Raw genomic sequence first — 20,499 nt, 5'->3', positions numbered from 1 at the left:
TTTGGGTTCCTTGAAGTTTGTTCAGAAATCTTGAAAGAACCGGCCCTCCCTTTCCGTTCTTTGAAGGTCCTTGGACTACAGTTGTGCATGAACCTCATCACCACCGTCATTTTGGCAGTGCCCGGGCTCCTGGGGTCGATGAGCAGCTGTGCTGTCTGCCAGATCTCTCATGCTCTAATTTCCTCTCATCTTTGGCTTTTTCTGTATTTTATGATCCATTGCTATAGTGTTGACAAAGCATTCCTTTATGTGTTTTCCAGTAAAACAAATGGAAACTAGCCCTCCCCCACCGCCACCTGTCCTTGCACTGCCAGTTGTCCATGCACGTTGATGTGAGTGGCAGTGCACCATGGGTAGACAGGGACCTCATTTGTTCCTGTGTGCCTCTGCATACCATCCTTGCTGTTAGTGAGGCCTCTCCCTGCCTCCTCCTAACCCAGCGCCTTGGTCTGCCCGACCCTGACCACTCACGACCTGACTGGAAGGTGGACTGGAGCGGTCACATCTCCGCTAGCCGGAGGGCAGCAGGGGCCCAGGATGCCCAAGGGCCGCATCCCGTGAGCTCGTAGAGCAGGACGTTGTCCTGGAGGGTGAGGCAGGCTCACTTTCCTAGGAGGCTTGCGGATGCAGCAGAATGTCCCCGCGTGCCTAAGGTCTCAGGTTTCAGCCCTCAGACACTGTCCCTTTGATCTCCACCCTCACGTCGGGTCCTGCATGTCTCAGAACCTTACTTTGCCTTCAGTCAAGGCTTACCTTGGTAACTGTTGTGTGTTTGTTTCTCTCCCTAACCCCTCCCCACCCCACCCTGTAGGCCAGAACCGAGTCTGCGAATCGGCCCTACCCTTCACTTATGCCCCCTTTATCCCCACAACCCAAGATGGTGACCCCCTACACTGCTTCTCAGCCTTCCCCCCCTCTGCCTCCTCCCCCACCCCCGCCTCCTCCTCCTCCCCCTCCTCCTCCCCCGCCCCCTCCCCCACTCCCCAGCCAGTCAGCCTCATCCTCTGCCTCTGCCGCCACGATGTTTGTCAAGTACAGCACCATCACGAGGCTGCAGAACGCCTCTCAACATTCAGGGCCCCTATTTAAGCCCCCACCCCCACCCGCCATGCAGCCTGTGCAAACCCTGGCCTCCCAGTCAGCCAAGCCCCAGATCCTGGTGCCTCCCAGTGGAGTTGTGCCCCCTCCGCCTCCCCCACCACCACCTCCAACCCCCGGCTCAGCTATGGCCCAGCTCAAGCCGGCCCCCTGTGCCCCGTCCCTGCCACAGTTCAGCCCCCCACCTCCTCCACTCAAGATCCATCAGGTCCAACACGTTGCTCAGGCAGCCCCTCCAACGCCTCCCCCGGCTCCTGTCATGCCAGCGCCCCTCCCTCCTCAAGCGCCCCCCAAGCCCCTGGTGACCATCCCTCCACACAGCACCAAGACCGTGCCACCCCCTGCCACGCAAGCCGCGCCCCCAACACCTACCCCGACGCCCCCGGTGCCCCCAGCTAAAAAGCAGCCGCCTTTCTCCGCCCCCCACCCGCCCTGCCCACCCACCCCTCCGGCCCCAGGCCCCCCGCCCACGTTGCCCAAGCAGCAGAGCTTCGGCGGGAAGCCCCCTCCCTCCCCGCTGTCGCCCGCGCCCTCGCTGGTCAGGCAGCTGGCCAGCCAGTTCCCCCCGCCGCCACCGCCGCCGCCCCCGGACCCGCAACCCGGAAAGGCCCCCTCCGCGGGGCCGCAGTCCCCTCCTGCTGTGAAAGCAAAGCCCAAGTGGCAGCCCAGCGCCCCGGCCCCTTCTCCGGATTTCCCGCCGCCGCCCCCCGAGAGCAGCCTGGTGTTCCCGCCGCCTCCCCCGCCGACGCCGCCGCCGCCGCCCGCTGCTTCTCCCGCCCCCGACAAAAGCGGATCTCCGGGCAAAAAGCCCGGCAAGACCTCCAGCCCCGGTGGGAAGAAGCCGCCCCCGACCCCCCAGCGCAACTCCAGCATTAAGTCCGGCGCTGTCGGAGAGCAGGCCGAGCCCAAGCGGCCCTCCGTGGACAGCCTGGTCAGCAAGTTCGCCTCGGCCGCGGAGCCGGGCCCTCCCGGCAAGGAGTCCGGGGTGCCTCCAGCAGCGCCCCCAAAGCCAGGCAAACTGCAGCTTGCCGGGGTTCACCTCCCCGGCGCTCTGCACCCTGGCGCGCCCGCCAGAGCCTCGGCCGCGGGTGGGCGCAGCAAGGACCCCGTGGTGGAGTTTCCTTCTCCTCCCTCCGACTCCGACTTCCCCCCGCCACCCCCCGAAATCGAGCTGCCTCCGCCCCCGATAGAGATCCCGGCCGTATTCGCGGGGAGCACCTCCCCCAAAGTGGCCGTGGTCAACCCCCAGCCACAGCCGTGGTCCAAGTCCTCGGTCAAGAAGGCCCCTCCGCCCACGCGGCCCAAACGCAACGACAGCACCCGCCTCACCCAGGCCGAGGCCGCGGAGCCGCCCCCGCTGGCGCCCGCAGCTGCGCCCCAAGTGCCCACGTCGCCCAAGTCCAGCCTTAGCGTGCAGCCTGGCTTCCTGGCGGACCTCAACAGGACACTGCAGCGGAAGTCCATCACCCGGCACGGCTCGCTGTCGTCCTCGCGCGTGGCCAGAGCAGAACCCACAGCCACCATGGATGACATGGCGCTGCCCCCGCCGCCCCCCGAGCTGCTGAGCGAGCAACAGAAGGCGGGCTGCGGGGGCAGTCACATATCGGGCTACGCGACACTGCGGAGAGGGCCGCCCCCCGCCCCGCCCAAGAGAGACCAGAACACCAAGCTCTCCAGAGACTGGTAGCCGGGAGACCCCATCCCGGGGCGTCTGGCATCAGTGCTACCGTGAGCTCACCTGAGCGCCCGGGACTTCGCTGTTGACAGGCTCCTGCTGTGGTGTTATTCAGGTAGTGTCCAGCCGTTCGTGTGTACACACACACACACACTAGTCTGTGTATGTATGTATGTATACATATATGTGTATATAGAGCGTGCACAGAGAGAGATTCTATTTATTTCTTTTCTCTCCTAGTTTGAGAAGTGAGTTCTGTGTATTTTAGTTTGAAGAGGCATGGAAAGGGGGGTGTGTGTTCTGTCCTAGATGATTTCATTGATCTGTCATAAGGATTGGACCAAAAACTACTTCTGCTGTCCATTGTCTGTCCGTGCAGCCTCCCGTGCATGGCTGTGTTCTGTAAGTCGGGGTACATGTTCTGAGAAGCCACAGTCTGGTGTACCTACAGGGCTTTTGTATTTTTCCCCCAACACTGCCTGAAGTTAGAACTACTTGACACTTCATCAGTGTACATAGAAGGGCACTTTATTCAGGAAGACTTCTCAGCTTCACAGAACGGGTACAGGGTGCGGGAGCCCCGTGTGGGTGGTTGCGCTTAGAAGTGATCCTCGGGCCGAGGCTGCCTGCATCCCTGGTTCGGGGTGCCCCCTTCAGCAGTTCCCTCGTGGGGTCCGGGCCATGGTCCCCGTCTTGATGCACAGTAACCCTCCTAGGCTGTGGCTCACTCGGCTGCAGTCCTAACAGTGTGCCCCTTAGCTAGGCCTTGCAGCTGGTAGGAATCTGTAGCCAGGGGGTGTAGGAGTTAGACATCTGTGACCCAGCATTAGGAAGAACAGTCACCTCTGAAATCCCTGTGCTGTTCCCGTGTTGCTCTCCAAAAGCAGGTAAGCACAAAGAAGGCTCTGTGCAAGGACTGCTAATCAGATAGGTATGGGGTAGAATATGTAATACAAAGTGATTCATTATTGGACTGGCAGGGTTTAAAGAACAGGCGTTTGTAACAGCTGCAGCCATAGGTCTGTAGCTGCAAGGCTACCAGGCCCTCTGCTGGCTGCAGGCTGGTCAGCAGCTTGTCCAAGTTACTGATGCTGTGACACAACAATGCCCGCTTGTCTGGGGGCAGGCGGTGATGGTACAGGCGGGCAGGCAAGGGCTCCAGGGCACCAGTGATACTCTGCTTCATGCCATATTCATATGCTTTTTTTCTTCCTATAAATTTTCCTTGGTACATGAACGAAATGTGCAGTCTTGTCAGCTTATAATAAACCAACAGGAATAAAATGCTATCTTGGAACCACTCAAACAGGAGCCCAAAAACTGGCCGCTCCACCAACTAGGGACAGGCACAGCTGGTGCTAACACCTGTGCCTGTGTGAAGGATTGCTCTTTGGAAAAGGGATGCTGGTGAGGCAGGGGCCGAGCTGGCAGGTGGGAGTAGTTGCAGGTTGTGCCAGTCCCTGGCACTCTTGCCCAAGGAAGCCCACCACAGGGAGCGCGTGGCACCTCAACTGCTGGGCAAGATGTGAAGAGCAGGAGATGCCACTGGGCGGCGGCTGAAAGCTCTGCTGCTTCGGGTCTGTTCGCTCAAGCTCTCAGATTAGGCCGACTGTCATGCACTGTGCGGATGCCCTCAGGAGGTCACGTTGAGCACGCCTGCCTTGCCTGCTTGCACACGCACAGCCGCACGAGTAACCTCGAGCAGACTGCCGAGCTCCAAGCCTGCCTGCAGCTCCGGGTTCGGGGGGGTCGCCCGTGTCTGCGAGGTAGGAGTGAATGACCCCATGAATCCTGTTAGATATCCAGCTCTATTCTAGGGATCTGGGCTTACCAGTTTGGTGTGGGGCTTTTTCTTCACATGTAGACAGCCTCAGCTTTCCTTGAGGGGAGAACACTCATGTGCCCCCCACCTTTCACTCGCGATCTGAATTCCTGGTACAGTGGAAGTTCTTGCTTATGCCAGTTCACCTGAACGGATGCCTCTGGTACGTTTTCCTGGGAAGAGCTGGCTTGCTGTGAGCATTAGTGATGCCCAAAAGGACAACAGGGCCAGAAACACTTACTTGGAGTCTCAGGGCCTTGTCTGGGAGTGGACTATACCTTTACATTTCAGCAGAGAGGGAAAGAGCTGTTAAATGAGATCTTAGATTATGCCTCGGATGTATAACTTCCTAGTGGTTTGTAATTTGGGTGGCTGCTGGAGTGTGTATGTGTTTTAAGATCTTTTTGGGCACAGTGCAGTAGCCTAGTGGCTAAAGTCCTTGCTTGACATGCCAGGATCCCATTTGGTCACTGGTTCTAATCCTGGTGGCCTGCTTCCCATTTACCTCCATGCTTGTGGCCTGGGAAAGCAGTTGAGGACAGCCCAAAGCCTTGGGATCCCGCAGCCACGTTGGAGACCTGGAAGCAGCTCCTGGCTTGAGATCAGCGCAGCTTTAGCCATTGAGACCACTTGGGGAGTGAACTCAACTGATTGGAAGATCTCTGTCTCTCCTCTCTATATATCTGACTTTCCAATAAAAAATAATTTTTAAAAACAAAGATTGTTTGAAAAGCAGAGACAAAGATCTTCCAGTTGCTGGTTCACTCCCCAAGTGCCAGGGCTGTGCCAGGTTGAAGTGAGGGCCGGGAAGTCCGTGTAGGTGGCCCACTTGAGCCATCATTTCTTGCCTCGTCAGGTGCACTAGCAGGGAGCTGGAGCAGCAGCAGAGCAGCCGGGATCCAGAACAGCCCTCAGATATGCAATGCCAACCTGCCATACCTTGCCACCTGGGATGTAGTCAAAATTATCTGAATTTCTGTAGCTTTTCTACTCTGGAAAACCTACTGGCAGAAGTCGCCAGCACCGTGCCCTGTGTTGCTGCAGCTCTGCCCGGCTGCCGCAGGCCCCAACAGCAGAGCAGGCCAGCCAGCTCGGCTGGGGAATGGTGCGGACCAGCTTGTCCTGCTGCTGAGAGCAGTACCAGCAGATGCCCACTAGCACTAACAATCTGCTTAGTGACACTTCTGATTTTTATTATATAATTCAGAAATTGGACCACTCTGTGCTTAAGTTTTGGTACCAATTCTGAACCTGCTCTGGGTTAACAGAACAGCTTTCTTCAGGTTCTCAGTGGTAACAGACTTCACAATTCACTGTAGTACTGGCCTGGCTTTTGCTACTCAAATTTCAACACTTTTCCTTAGCGGCTATAATTCTCAGTGTTCTTAAAGTTCATACACTTATCTACACAACTATCAATAATGTTTTTAACAATTCCTGGAAACGTGTAAAACGAGGAAGATGCCCAACCAAGAGAAGTTACACTGGACTGTCCTCGGATGTCAGCTAAGGCATGCAGAACCGAGGCTGCTGTGCTCTCCGCTACATCAAGGTGCTGTGCTTGTCCACGGTCATCGTGGGCCACCTGCTGTGGGCTTGTCACTAGAAGCAAAATTGGGGGTTACAGTAGTTTCAGTAGAGTGACAGCTATGAAGAGGAAGATGGGAGGAACTGCGTGTGTGTCCAGGTGAAGTTTCAGACGCTGCTGCGCTGGCCCAGCAGGCAGGTGCTAAATTAGCCTGCGCAGTGTTTGAGACGGTGTAGGGTGGTCTCCTCTTGTCACCTGTTCCTCAACTAAAAGCAGTTTGATGTTACAAATACAAGGTAGTTCTTCCTAAGTGAAGAAAAAAAAACACTGCTATTTTAGAAGATCAAATTTTGGCAGATACCCTCAGAGCTAACATACATAACGGCTGCCCTCAGACTTTATCCAAGGTTAGGCTGACCCAGTGACCCTGTATGACTGTGTGGTGATGGGCGATCACACGGGCTCAACACTTAAGGAGAAGATGACTGTTTCTCTACCACAGCAGCTCCCTCAGCCTGCAGGTAACTTTTGGCACTCTGTTTCGTATCCTTTACATCAGCTGCATAAACAAAGCAGGGTATCCCCATCCTGTGCAATGTGTGACCTCCCACAAAGCTGGGGCTGAGCCAAACACGCTCAAGCAGAACATTCAACATGGCACAGACTTAAGATGAACTTAAGAGCTAGTGAGAACATTTCAGCACCTTGCTTAAGTCTGACTCTCAAAAAAAAGGTGCTTAGTTCTTGCCTGTCCTTGTCTATAAAAGAAATCTGTAGTCCAGCTGTAGAATGTTTCTAAATAAGCAAAACGTACTTAATATTTGAAGGGGAGAGGATTCTAACTGGCTTAATTTTGTTAGTTTTCAGCAGAAACCCTTTGCTGTAATCCCCAGTGCCTTGAACTCTCAGAGGAACAGCATTAAACATGCACACGCACACACACACACTTTGAGGTGCTAATGGAGGCAAAGAAAGAGTATTCTCGCTAGGAAATGGAGGCGGTGGGCTGGCTGCTTTTAACCAAAGACGCTGAGGAGCCACTCGGTCCCGGTGACTGGGGGCACTGCGCAGTCCCAGCTGAGAAGTGGCTGTGACAGTGGTGGCTTCCAACGCCAGGCTCTGGATTAGTGAAGTCTTCCTAGGCTTTGGACAAGCATGTTTGCAGCACTTAAGGGGAAAATGAAATGAAACAAAACCTACCTTTTGGAAACTGTCCTCTGTTGTTTGTTGTAACCTAATACCAAAAATTGCCATTTATCATTACTACCCAGCTCCTGAATTTTTTTCTTGTAAATAATCCTAGAAAATAAGCATCGACTGGAATGTTTCAAATGATTTTACTTATTTAAGGTAAAGATCATTAGCTTGTGCTAAGCATTGTAAAAACCCTGTTTACTGTTTTTAAAGGAAAATTGCACATTAACTGGGGTTGCTCCTGCCTCCATTTCTGCCCTAATTGTTTTGTCTTTGATTTTTTTTCTTTTTAAAGAGTGTCCAGGCTCACCCTGACTTCCTGGATGTGGTAGCTTTGCCATAAACACAGTGTAGAAGGACGTTCCTAAAGCATGAGAAAGGTAACTGGGACTGTCACAGAGGACATTGCTCAAAGGCTCATGCACAGCTCGGTGAAGCAGCTAACACTTGTCTCAGCTACATTGCTGTTTTCCTCCGCATAGATGTATGCTCTCATTTCATTATGTGCCTTGCTCCCTGATTGTGCAAAGCTAATAGATACCAATATATATATAGAGAGAAATATATGAGAAATCCAGTACTACTGACCATGTTTTTGTTCTGCTGAATGAAGTTATTTTTCAAGTGACTCTTGCCAGTTCCCATCAGTAAACTATTGTAATGTTGGGACAGTGGTCGTACAGTCAGCGTAAGTTTGTTTTTCAGTTACATGTCTGCAGTATGTCAGCTTGTCTATTCCTTAACAGTAATAATAAACACCAAACAATAGAATTCATTCACACGCGGGGACTTTGAGGAGGGTGTGTGTGGATTGGCACCATTTATAATTTTGTTTTTCATGTTCGGGTACCTAAGTATAAACTGTACAATAAGAACAAATCAAGTGTAAAGATGAATAAACTAGTTTGATGTGTTCTACTTGTTACCTTTGAAGGATAGTTTAGTTAATGCCAACAAACTGGGGAGCTTAGGCTACTAAATATATTTATTAGTGATTCAGAAGGAGTTTTTTTCTTCAAATAAAGTACAACTAGTAAAAAGTAGCAGAAAAAAGGGATCTTTGTTCAGTGTTCTGGGGTCAAACATGTATTGAGTTGCCAGTGTCATGGTATGTGTACTTGCGTACTCCATTTCCGTCCATGGAAACCACTCTACCTCCCCCACATCTGCCAGTCCTTTCTGGTTGTGAAAGCCAGAGGAAGGGTCTGTGCTGTGAACACAGGCTGACAAAAGCATGGAATCGGAGCTCTTACCTTCACCCCGCCAGAAACCCATAGGACATTTCCTCTGGAGGTGTAAACTCCAAAGTAACCAAAGGGGGCCAAAGCAAAGGCCAACAGAAGGCTAGATGGTAAACGTCTCTGAACCCAGGCTGTTCTTATGCCTAAACTTTTGTGTTCTCAAGCTGGAGAAAAATCCCTTTCAGCCTTCCTGTAAAACCTGAATGGCATTGTTCACATACACCACAAGATTCTGGTTACCTGAACTCCAAAAGGTAAGAAGTATAGAGGAGGTGGGGGATGGAAGGATGATTTATGTGAATAATTTCATTAGACATCTAAATATACTTTCTGGGATTTTTATTTAGGTCATTTTAGTACACAGCAATAATCAATCCCAAATACAATTAAAAAATTAAAAAGTGAATGTTGCCCCACTCATCTGGAGGTGGCTCAATGGCACAGAGAAACATGACTGGCGACGGCTCCCTCCGGTCTCCTGAATGACTCGGACACGTCAGCTCTCCTGGGAGCTACAAAGCACAACCGGCCCGGTCACAACTGACATTCTTTTTGTAAACCATTTTCTTTAAAAAAAAAAAAAAAAGTATATGGACAGAAATATGATTAAAAACTGCTTTTCTGTAGAATTCTGAAGTTGCAAAAGAGGTTTCAGTTTAATGTGAAAATAAGCTTTTTGTTTTCTTTTTACAAAAACATTATTTAGCAAGGATCACTTATTCATGGTTAGGCCCTGTAGTTTCATAATTTTAGAATTATGATACTCAATAGGAACAAAGATCAGCATAAAGCCAACTTAAAAGATTAATGGGCTCCATGCCTGCATGTAATAACTTCAGTAAGGCTCTCGAAGAAGGCTGCTCGCTGCACTCCAGCTCAACTTATGGGATAGTTTTGCTATACAGACCTTATGCAAAAGTTTTAGTAGTTTTGGAAGGAGTAAATGATAATTTTCACTAAGTTGCACTTAATACAGTCCTTTAAATAGTCTGAATAGTTGAAGGGCATTTATCAAACATGGCATATTTTTTCAAGTATTTTCCTAGAAACAAAGAATTATTTTAAGGAAAACTTAAGTGCACGTTTACTTAAGACAGTTGTGGTGCAGGGAAGAATACTGGGTTCTGACCAGGCGCGCTGTTACTGTCTGCAGTTCCTCAAACAAAGTATCAAACCAGACAACCAAGAATGCTAAAATCTCATCTAGCTCGGAAAGATTCGAGGGGGTGGGGCTGAGTGATCACGTGCACACCACTCGAGAGCTCCTGGCCAATGAAGTGCGTAAGTGAACAGGTGCCCACTCCTTCCAAAGACTGAGCAGTCACCTGCCCATTCCATCAAACCCTTTCAAACGTCAGGTGTGAAAATAGGCCCATGGAAGAGATGGTAAGAGGAAAAAGGATTGTTCTTAATGCAGAGAGGTCACCTGCTAAAATAAAATGAAAAGCAATCTCCACTTTGACGCCTCCCAACCAGAAAAAAATCTTAATTTACTCCATAGAAAGCACAGCTGTGAGCCCAGCCACCAGCCACCATACAGACACCACGGGGAAGTACAAGAGCCAAGGAAGACAAGGACGTCTGCTCCCCAGCAACCTTCAGGGACACACAAAGTTAACTTCTTGCCCAACACGAGACGAGAACAGCACCTGTCTGAGGAAGACAAATAGGCCAAGAAACAGAAAATACCGAACAAGCCATCTTGGAGGTCTGTATTTATTCTGCACACACTCGTCTGGATTCCTGAGGTCTAGATTCAGACACACTGGCACTGTTTCCAATTTACTGCCATGGCCATAAGGTCAAAGGTGACAAAACAGCACATTCTCCTATCTTCATGGGCCTTGGAATATTACCACCAGAGGGGCAGGTGGGGCGGGACTATTCAGTCACTTGTTTTAAATGTTTTAACAAATGGGAGTGAACACAACTGCAAGGGGAAGAATCTTCTCCCATCCCATCAGATTCCATCTTTGCCAATTGGCACATTTGAAACCTGTTATCAGCTTTGCTGTGATCTTAACAGCATGTCAAACTTTCCGGATTAATTTGGAATTCCTAATACCCACCATCTTTTAGTGTACAAGAGGATAAAGGGGAAAACACAACAGGAAATACTACCCTCGGACTATTAATAGCATGCAATCTATGAAATATTACGTACACTAAGTCTCCAATGCAGGCCTGGCCCATGATCATCACATAGTATCCTTCTGAAACAATCTGTAGAGTTCAAAATTGTAACACCCCCTCCCCAAAAAAGGTATGCAGAAAACCCATCTATGATCATTTGAAAAATGGGAGTCACTTAACACACATAATAGTACCAAATAATACTGAAAACTCAGTCAGGTCCTGGCCACCTGCCAGGGCCAGCGCCAAGTGTCCGGCACGGTCCCATCCAGCGAGGGCCCGCAGGGAGGCTGCCTTCCTGCCGAGCAGCCCAGCTCCTGTCTGCACGGATGTGTCTTCTGGGGAGGAGCTGGGGAAACCTTTTTGGATTTCAAAACATCCTCTGCCTCATTAACCCAATGAATGCTCTCAGAAAACAGAAAAAAAAACAACTCATAGATGGAACAAGTCCAAAATCATTTCTCTAGTTATTACCAGTGCTAAGAATCTAATATCCAAATACAGTCTAGTCCGGGACTGGGATGGAGCTCAAAGCTCAGAGGACATGAAGGACTGTAAAGGGAGACACTAAGGGATGTCAAAATGATTTAAGAAAAACAGTGGGATGTGGCCTGGAGGCAAGGAGGTAAAGCTAGAATCAAGTCTGGGGAAACCTAAAAGCAGAACAGTTAAGCCAAGTTACAACCTTTTAAGATACAAGTTTAAAAATGAAGTCTTGATAGGAATTTCCGTATCTGGGGCCATTACACAATGATGAAATGTCACACTCAGATATGAAGTTTTACAATTAGAATATTAACTCATGCCAGATCATTCTGCTATTGAGTTCCTCCTGCCTGAACTACCCTTTATGCGCAAGGCCTACACTTGAGATCCTCAGGGCTCAACGCTCCCCGAGGCAGCCACGCAGGCAGACGGGCCAGGGTGAGCCAGTGCCACTGCTCGCTCTGGGGCAGCCAGCTCTCCCAGGGATATTGCAGCATTTCCTACAGCGGTGACAGGTGTGAATAAAGCTGCCTACAGCCTCCACTGACCCTGGAGCTCTCACTGTGCAACAGATGGGTTAGAACATTGCTTTACTACCATTCCAAGTCCTACTGATTGGTAACAGACTAGAGAAGTGCTGGGGCCTCTGTGATATCCAACTACCATATTCTGAGTCTGGATGCAGGGTTCAGGTGGGCCCGGGCCCCCCCCAGAGTACAATCACAGGAGAGGCTCTACATGTCCTGTGGCTCCTGGCGGAGCCATGGCTGGCACTGCTGTGAGTCCCGGGGGTCACCAAAAGGCTGGGAGATGACCACTACAATGCTCTTCTAGATGGTGATGAGAAGGTCCAGTGCTCACGGGGGACCCTCTCAGCTGATTCCCCTGAAGAGCACCTCAGGCAAGGGTTCCTGCTCAGAACCACCTCGGGCACGCTCTTGAGGACGTCCTGGCTGACAACTGCACAGAGCCCACTCAGCCTGTTCCCTGCTGGCCACAGCAGCAGTGCCCCTATGAACCACCTTCACCATGAGGAGACTCCCATTGCATCACCTCTAAAATCTACGAATTGAGAAACATGAAAGGATGTTGAAACCAACAGGAACTTGCAGGTGCACAGCACGTGCTACAAATGCAGAATTTACAGTGCCAACGAGGAAAGGAGTTATCCAAAACAAGGTCTCAACGGGAACGCATGGTATCCGAACGCTAGTTTCCTCCTCTTCACATAGGTGGAACAAAGCAAGCACCGGGCATGCCCACTGGGAGTGAGGCTGAGCCCGCAGCCCAGGCACTGAGGAGCAGCCAACACCACAGACCAAGGGGGCTCAGTGTTCCTGAGGAAGCATCCCAGTTTCTGAATCCATCTTAGGCAGACATGTAGCTACATGGGCAGGTGGCTACACCTTTGACATGTTCAGAAATGGTCACTTTGTGTCACTCCAGATACCTCAACACAGTACAAACCACCGTGAGGAGACCCATTTTCAGATTTGGCTTTCTTTTTTGCTTCCAATACTGGGGGATAAACAAACCAACAAAAAAGTTTGTATTGTCTGTAGACTTCACTCCATCCCACTGGAAGGGAGTCCCAGGGCCTGTGACTGCGCTGGGAGGGAAGCACAGCCTGCCGAGCCTCACTCCGAGTAATGCATGATGGACTCCACGTAATTCCCAGGGAAGAGCCCAGTCACTCCGTTCATGACACCCTCATACCAACCGTCGTCATTCTTCTTGATGACATAAATAATGGCTCCTTCCTGGAAGGACAGCTCATCCTCCTTGTCCTTTGTGTAATCATAAATTGCCACAACTAGGAGAGGAAACAGAGTATTAAAAGAACTATTTGGAGACAAAACAAAATATGCATATAACCTTTCTTTCCCAACATCTGCAGTTAACACGGTGACTTTCAAAACACAGACCAAACTTTATAAACATGGTTTTTTTCTAACATGGCCAGTCTGACATCATGGAATCCCATTTTCTACAGAAAATTCTAAAGAGGGTAAAGATTCTAAAGCAGGCAAAGTTGGTCAAACTTACCTTTCAACAGCCAATGGGAAAGCATCTCATTGAAAACATTTCAGGGCCCAGCGCCATGGCCTACTGGCTAAAGTCCTCACCTTGAATACCCGGGGATCCCATATGGACGCCGGTTCTAATCCCGGCAGCTCCACTTCCCATCCAGCTCCCTGCTTGTCACCTAGGAAAGGAGTCGAGGACAGCCCAAAGCCTTGGGACCCTGCACCCATGTGGGAGACCTGGAAGTGGTTCCTGGTTCCCAGCACTCACTTCGGGAGTGAATCATCGGACAGAAGATCTTCCTCTCTGTCTCTCCTCCTCTCTGTATATTTTTGTAATAAAAATAAATGAATCTAAAAAAGAAAACAAATTTCAGAGTCATGAAAAGTGGTTAGTTCTTCGTTTTAGCTTGTCCTGTGGCATCATGTTGTGTAAAACAAAAATACATACACCTCGCAATGCCAAGATGAGCTGTGAGGCTCTGACCTGCTGGGGGCCTCGGCCACATCACGGGGCAGAAGGGAGACGCATGCCCCAGCGCTCGGGGACATGAGTCACTCACACACGTTCCTTCAGAACACGCCGTTACGGCACTGCTTTATAGTGCAGTCTCAGTGCTAACCAAGACACCTATAAGCTCTCATGTGATTTTCACAGCTTATATCACTCAGTAACGGGCCCTGCAACCCCATCTCCAAAGGTCTACAGCACCTAAATATTAATTATAGTTGACTTCAATAGTTTGAATTATGCCGCCTCACAGCTTGCTCAGATCCACTGCAAGGGTTCTAGCCGGTTCTAGCCGGTTCTAGCCTGTGTCCCTGGGATCTGTGCTCTCACTGACAACTCACAGAAACTGCCGTCTAGCCAAGTCCCAAAAGCAAGGCTAGTTGGCGTGCTGGCTTCTCAGGAGCCTGAGCCTTCTCCCCGGGAGACAGGAAGCACACCTGAGGCCCTGGTGACATGCAGCCTGCTCCACTAAAAATTCAATGACCTCCTTAACATGACAGTTAATAAGGGCACTGGCAAAACTCAATGGGCTCCAGCTAGGAAGAATTCAGTGTGTATTTTTCTGAATGTAACCACACAAACACTATCAAGTACGATTAAATGAATACAAGTTTAACCATAAATGTGAAAGAACACAAGTTAACAATATTAGCATTTCTGGTCAACTCAGTGTTCCTTAGCACTTGAAAAACAAAAACGACACTTTCGCTGATGCTTACACAAATGCAAGCCCCCCCCCCCCCCCCAAGCCATTCAGAAGAGAATGAAAGCCGGCTGCGGCCACAGCGCAGGAGTGACGAGTCCAGGCTCGCTGCACACCACCTTCTCCAGAAGGCACAGACGGGGAGGCCTGCAGAGCCCACCCAGGTGCCCAGCCAGCTCCGAGTGCTACCAAGCTGAGCTCTTCCATCACGGCTAAGCACTTCCTGCTCAGAATTAGTGATCACTATTTTGAGACTTTTTTTAAAGTAAGCTTGAGAACATTCATTTTTACTCCAGTGAAAGACACACAATAGTTGTTTATTTCATTTAGATATTCATCAGAAGGAAAACAGACTTGATTTAGGTGGAGATTTGCTTCATCAAAATTCAAAGAGGTATACAGTCAATCTGAGGATCTTCCTGTTTTTCAAAAATATTCAAAAAACTAATGCTAAAGCTAAAACTAACTTCTAAGATTTTAGTCTCAAAAAAGGTATGGCTGTAGTGAGCGGTCTCACAATTCCTTTTCAATTATCCATGTATATCACACTGAAAATAAAAGGTGCATGAAATTTACATGGTAGATGAAAAAAAAAATTTGACGGAAAACATAAAGCCTCCAGTTTCTACACGGGAGGAGTCGGGCGTGTTCTCGAGGCTCCCGCCCAAATGCCAGGACACCCTGACCCAGCACTGCATGACAGGCGCTCAGCAGCATCCTATGGAGAGTTTCAAGTAGCAAAACTGAACTTGAAGGGTTCTTTTTTTTTTTTCTTTTAGGTCCTATAATTTTCTGTGAATTATCAAAGAACACTGACACCATGCGATGGTGGTCTGAGTCAATCAGAGAACTCACTTTTCTGTTGTAAGTTGAAACAAGGAACAGTGATCAAAACCATAAACTCTCTGCCCTAACACCACACACAGGGCCCTCACTGCAGGTGCCTCTGAGTCAGTTTCTACTCTGGGTATTTAACTACTGGGTTGCAGTAAATGTAACCAGTAACAATTAGATTAAAAGTCCAAATGATAGTAAAGTAACAACAATGTGGAAAAAACACAATATTACACGTAAGTGGTGTGAGCTCAAACATACATCAAATACCACATGACATCTGCAGCCAAAATGAGCAGGTAGGTACTTTGAACTCTAAAAGTCAAATGTTAGTAGGATCATCCATTTCAATAAACTCTTAATTAAGCCACATATTACAACTCAAGTAGTTTTACCCTGGAAAGTGAAAGTTTATGTCAGCAACGACTCAAATGTTTTGACACTTATATTATGTAAGTTGCCTTGAGGCAGAACAAACTTCACCTTAAAGCTATCAATGAAGGGTTTTTAAACTAAACAGTACAGCCTAAACTAAGAGACATTTTAGAATCTATTCAGGGTAAAAATTCTATTAAAACAATGCCACTTGGCTGATGGAATCAAGACTATGAGGGACTGTACTATTGTGACAACGCAGGGAAAGTCGGAGGGGGGAGGGGGGGAGGTCTCGGGGAAGGGGGAAATCCCAGACTCTGAAATTGTACCATAAAATTCAAAAATTCAAAATAAAAGAAATTTTCTGAAAATGCTGCTTAATGCTATTAGTTGGAGGGGAACACCAAAGAAACAGCCTTCCACTTTGGGAGTGCACGATCCTTCCCTCATCCAGCTCCGCTCCCCTCTGCCCTCCCCCTGGCCCTGACTGTGCCCTCCAGGCCCCAAGACAGCAGCTCCCGCTTCTGCTGGCTGAGCTCTGCCCACGTGAGGCGGCCTGGCACCACCTTTGCTTTCCCCTCTCTTACCGCCTCTGCCATCTCAGCCGTGTTCGTTCTACCTCCTGAACCTCGCAAAGCCTAACTGCCCCCTGCCAGCCAAGGCCACGACACCTTACAGACAGTGCATCAACTGTCTGTATTTGCATGTCATTCCACTTCCTCTCATTATTTGTGTATAGAAATCATCATTTTTATGATCTAAAAGATCAATTGCTACTTTATTAGCTATCCCTGAAAGAGACTGCATACGGGGGAAGTGTCCCTGTGTGTGCCTTGTGTTTCCCACTCACTCTCACGCCTTTTGCAGACCCAACTGCATCAAGCAGATGAGGCAGCTCCAGGCTGAGCTTTCCCGCACCCTTTTCTGATAGAACCACGCAACTATTGCTACCTCTGCTCCCTGTAGCCAAGCTGCCATCTTCACTCTGATTATCTGTAAGATTTCTTTTCCTTCTGCTTTTCTGCAATTTGACCATGATTTGCTCTTGCATGTTGTTTTCTTGCTGGGTTTACTGAACTTCAGATATACAAGTTTACACTTTTTGTGACAGACAACTTTGAAAAGAGCTTCCTGGCGAGACACAGCTTGTAATACCCAGCCTCGGGCACCCTCCACGCCTCAGGTGTGGGCTGGGCACCCACCTGCTGTAATGAACACAGGACCCAAGAGAAACTTAATCCTGCCAGGAACCCCGTGAGGAAGCCTGGAAGCTAACCCTGCCAGAGGTGAGCATGAGCCGGGCACCGCCACAGCAACACGGGCACGGCCAGGGCAGCACTGCTGGGCCAGCAGACCCGGGCACGGCCACCGCCACAGCGGCCGGGACTATGATTTGGAGGGTTTTTATTATGTTTTATTGTATTTATTTTTATTGGTAAGTCAGATATACAGAGAGGAGGAGAGAGAGAAGATCTTCACTCCATTGATTCACTCCCCAAGTGGCCACAACAGCCAAAGCTGAACCAATCAGAATCCAGGAGCCAGGAGCTTCTTCCGGGTCTCCCACAGGAGTACAACATCCCAGTGCTTTGGGCCGTCCTCGAACTGCTTTCCCAGGCCACAAGCGGGGAGCTGGATGGGAAGCAGGGCTGCCAGGATGAGAACCGGCTCCCATATGGGATCTCAGCTTGTGCAAGGTGAGGACTTCAGCTGCTAGCCTACTGCACCAGGCCCTTGGAGATTTTTTGTGAGACAGAGATAGACAAGCAACAAAGCTGTCATCCATGTGGAAGCGTGTGGACCAACATTTATTCTTTCCTGCCACCTCTTCCAGAAAATCCAATTATTATATACACATGCAATACATACATATGCAAATGTGCATATATACTACATATATAATTATTATGTATATAACATATAGACTTTTATATACATAGACTGAACTGGCCCCTGCACCTGCCGCTCTATGCTTTGGTTTCTTTCCTCATCTCGGCTAGCGCCTGCCGTCACCAAACAAAGCTCTCTTTCTTACACATCACTTCAGAGCCTTTTTTTTTTTAAGATTTACTTGTTTTTATTGGAAGGCAGATATACAGAGAGGAGGAGAGAGAGAGCGAGATCTTCCATCTGATGGTTCACTCCCCAAGTGGGTGCTCTGGCCGGAGCTGAGCCAATCTGAAACCAGGAGCTCCTCTGGGTCTCCCATGTGGGTGCAGGGTCCCAAAACATTGGGCCGTCCTCAACTGCTTTCCCAGGCCACAAGCAGGGAGCTGGATAGGAAGTGGAGCTGCCGGGATTACAACCGACGCCCATATGGGATCTTGGCGTGTGCAAGGCTAGGACCTTAACCTTTATGCTATTGCGCCAGACCCGGAGAGCCTTTATTTTGGTCTGTAGAAATACGTAGCGGGCCCGGCACAATAGTATAGTGGTTAAAGTCCTCTCCTTGAACGCACCAGGATCCCACATGGGCACCAGTTCTAATCCTGGCAGCCCTGCTTCCCATCCAGCTCCCTGCTTGTGGCCTGGGAAAGCAGTTGAGGTCGGCCCAAAGCTTTGGGACCCTGCACCCGTGTGGGAGACCCGGAAGAGGCTCCTGGCTTCGGACTGGCTCAGCTCCCACCACTGTAATCATTTGGGAAGTGAATCACTGGACAGAATATCTTCCTCTCTGTATATTTGCCTTCCAATAAAAATAAATAAATCTTTAAAAAAACAAAAGAGAGAGAAAGAAAGAAAGGAATGTGGCACACACACTTTGTCTTGTCAAATCCATTCCGGGCCTCTCTCACGGCCCCGTGCCCCTTGGCTCTCAGGAGCACCTGCCACTCGAACAGCTCAGAGCAGACACATTTTCTGATCGTCTCCCAAAGAGGGTCACAGCACAGAACGATTACTTTGTGTAGCTTTTCCTAAATTCCTGTTTTCTGAGAGAGTGACTCTGATATGCTCCTGTCTGTCTCGGCAGAAGAGGACCTTAGGCCCGCAGGCCTCCGGGAGGAGGGCGGGCGGCTGGGCAGTCCCTCAGCCGCAGCGCGGGCAGCCCTGCCGGGGCGCACACTCCTGCTCCTGGGCTTCTTCAGTCCGGAGATGTTAAATTCCCAAGTTGTTATACTATGTTACACTCAGACACTCAGACAAGCCTTACGCTCTGAAGACAAGCCTTCCACTACCATTGTTTGAAAAAAAGTTAGAGATAGTTCAACTGAAATAAGTGGTATGAGGCTACTCAAGCACGGGCAGGGTAGCTGACACCTGGGGACAGCCATTCCCCTGCGACCTAACAAAAGCCACTCATCACCAGCACGCTCAACAGGAGCTTAAAAAGTAATAATTTTAAAATTAATAAAGTGTAGAAACTTACTTGTGAGGCTTTGAAAATCAAGAACTGAATTAGTGAAAATGAATACATAATACAGATAAATAAAACGTTACTCCTCAGTGCAACCGCACAGGACTCTGCAGTCCGGCCAGTGTCACCGCACGCCCTGGGCACTCACCCTTCTCCAGGTAAGCCCTGGGCGCCCAGGGCGGGTCCTCCTCGGCGTAGGGGTCGCTGTACTCCACCACCGCTGCCTCCTCCTCTTCGTAATCCTCCGGGGGCGGGGGCGGGGGCGGGGACTCGTCGAAGACAGGCTCTTCCGCGGGCGGTGGCGGAGGAGGAGCATCTGAAACTAAGAGAGCATCAAGCTGACCATAAAACCAGACTCTGGACCCAGAACAGTGTTTTAACCTAGCCCTGAAAACAACAGTTACTCAAAATGTGAATGGGCAGTTTTGCCATCAGGCTCTAACTCCCCAAGGTGAGCGTTCAGCCTCTACTTTGGATCAGGGCTGACGGCTGAGAATCAGATTTGACAAAAACAATTATTAACCCAATCTCTGGAACCTGTTTATGCTAATAAATAATTCTCTTTTCAAAGAGGTCAATATAATATAATTTAGCTTTTTATTATATTCAAGAAGCAGTTGGTGTAAAAAAATAATAATAATTTGGATACTTTCAACCAACTAAAACAAGCCCAGGAATACTTGAATTCTAATTAAGTCAGCATTTTACCAAAGTGCAAAGAAAACTCTATTCAGTAACTTCATTCATAAAGATTTCTTGTTTATAGAATTTTAACTGATTCAGACTAACCTGTGATTCACAATTCTTTCAGGCTAAATGCCCAAGTGTCCCATGACAGTAATTTAAGTATTTACAATGTTTTCTAATATGGTGCCCACATGTGGCACAGGCATCCCAAATGAATGCCAGTTCATGTCCGTGGCCACTCCGTCCTGACCCAGCAGGATGTCCTTTGCCCCTAACAGCCTGGGAAAGCAGCTGGCAGAATAAAATATACTTCATTCACAGTAGTAAGGTAAAGAGATAAAAGGAAGCATCAAAACAATCTCCCTGAGGAATCCCACCATGGAAATTACTGAAATAGACATTCATCGCTCATTCGCTTCCCTCACTGCTTCACAGCCAGCCTCATCAGCCAACAGAACCTCCTCTCGTGACTCCGTATGTCCCACCTATTCAGCTAGCACTATATAACACATTCTTCAGTTCATCTTCACCTCAGAAATGATCATTTTGGTCCTCGTGTTAGATGTAGCAAGTGGCTTTCCAAGAGCAAGCTGTCCCACAGCAAGTAAATGGAAGCGCACTGGAACCCCACAGACAACACCTGTTACCTTCAAAGTCCCACCCACTGCTGTGGGCTGAGATGACGTTAGTAATGCTGTATTCATCCACTAAGCATCACCTGAGGCTCCCACTCAGCACAGAGAATGGAAGGCCAAAGTTCTTGGGACACTAGCAGTCCCACTTGGGTTCACAATGAAGTATGTGACGGGTGTTTTAGAATACTAGGCAGACAC

The 20,499-nt window shown here is 49.3% G+C and overlaps 2 protein-coding genes across 50 annotated transcripts in view; one reads left to right on the top strand and one right to left on the bottom strand.

Annotated features, from left to right (window-relative positions):
* The window catches only part of RAPH1 (Ras association (RalGDS/AF-6) and pleckstrin homology domains 1), a 50,948-nt gene extending 48,163 nt beyond the window's left edge, over window positions 1-2,785 (top strand). The window contains exon 13 of the mRNA XM_040984524.1: window positions 812-2,785. Coding sequence (XP_040840458.1) covers window positions 812-2,785 — 1,974 coding nt within the window. The remainder of the gene's footprint in view (window positions 1-811) is intronic.
* A 6,097-nt stretch (window positions 2,786-8,882) lies between these two features.
* Window positions 8,883-20,499, bottom strand: part of ABI2 (abl interactor 2) — an 81,953-nt gene continuing 70,336 nt past the window's right edge. For 40 of the 49 annotated variants that reach the window (XM_040984488.1, XM_040984482.1, XM_040984500.1 and 37 more), the window contains 2 exons: window positions 19,128-19,301; window positions 8,883-12,990 (listed from right to left, as the gene is read on the bottom strand). In XM_040984488.1, the coding sequence (XP_040840422.1) occupies window positions 12,815-12,990; window positions 19,128-19,301 (350 nt within the window). In that variant the 3' untranslated portion in view covers window positions 8,883-12,814. The remainder of the gene's footprint in view (window positions 12,991-19,127; window positions 19,302-20,499) is intronic. The other 9 variants (XM_040984470.1, XM_040984479.1, XM_040984487.1 and 6 more) reach the window with 1 other exon arrangement.

Source organism: Ochotona curzoniae, unplaced genomic scaffold (genome assembly GCF_017591425.1).
Source record: "Ochotona curzoniae isolate NIBS_2020 unplaced genomic scaffold, NIBS_Ocur_1.0 contig_4148, whole genome shotgun sequence".
Taxonomy (NCBI): Eukaryota; Metazoa; Chordata; class Mammalia; order Lagomorpha; family Ochotonidae; genus Ochotona; species Ochotona curzoniae.
Note: the sequence above shows the minus strand (reverse complement) of the source record. Positions and strands in the feature narration are given on the sequence as shown.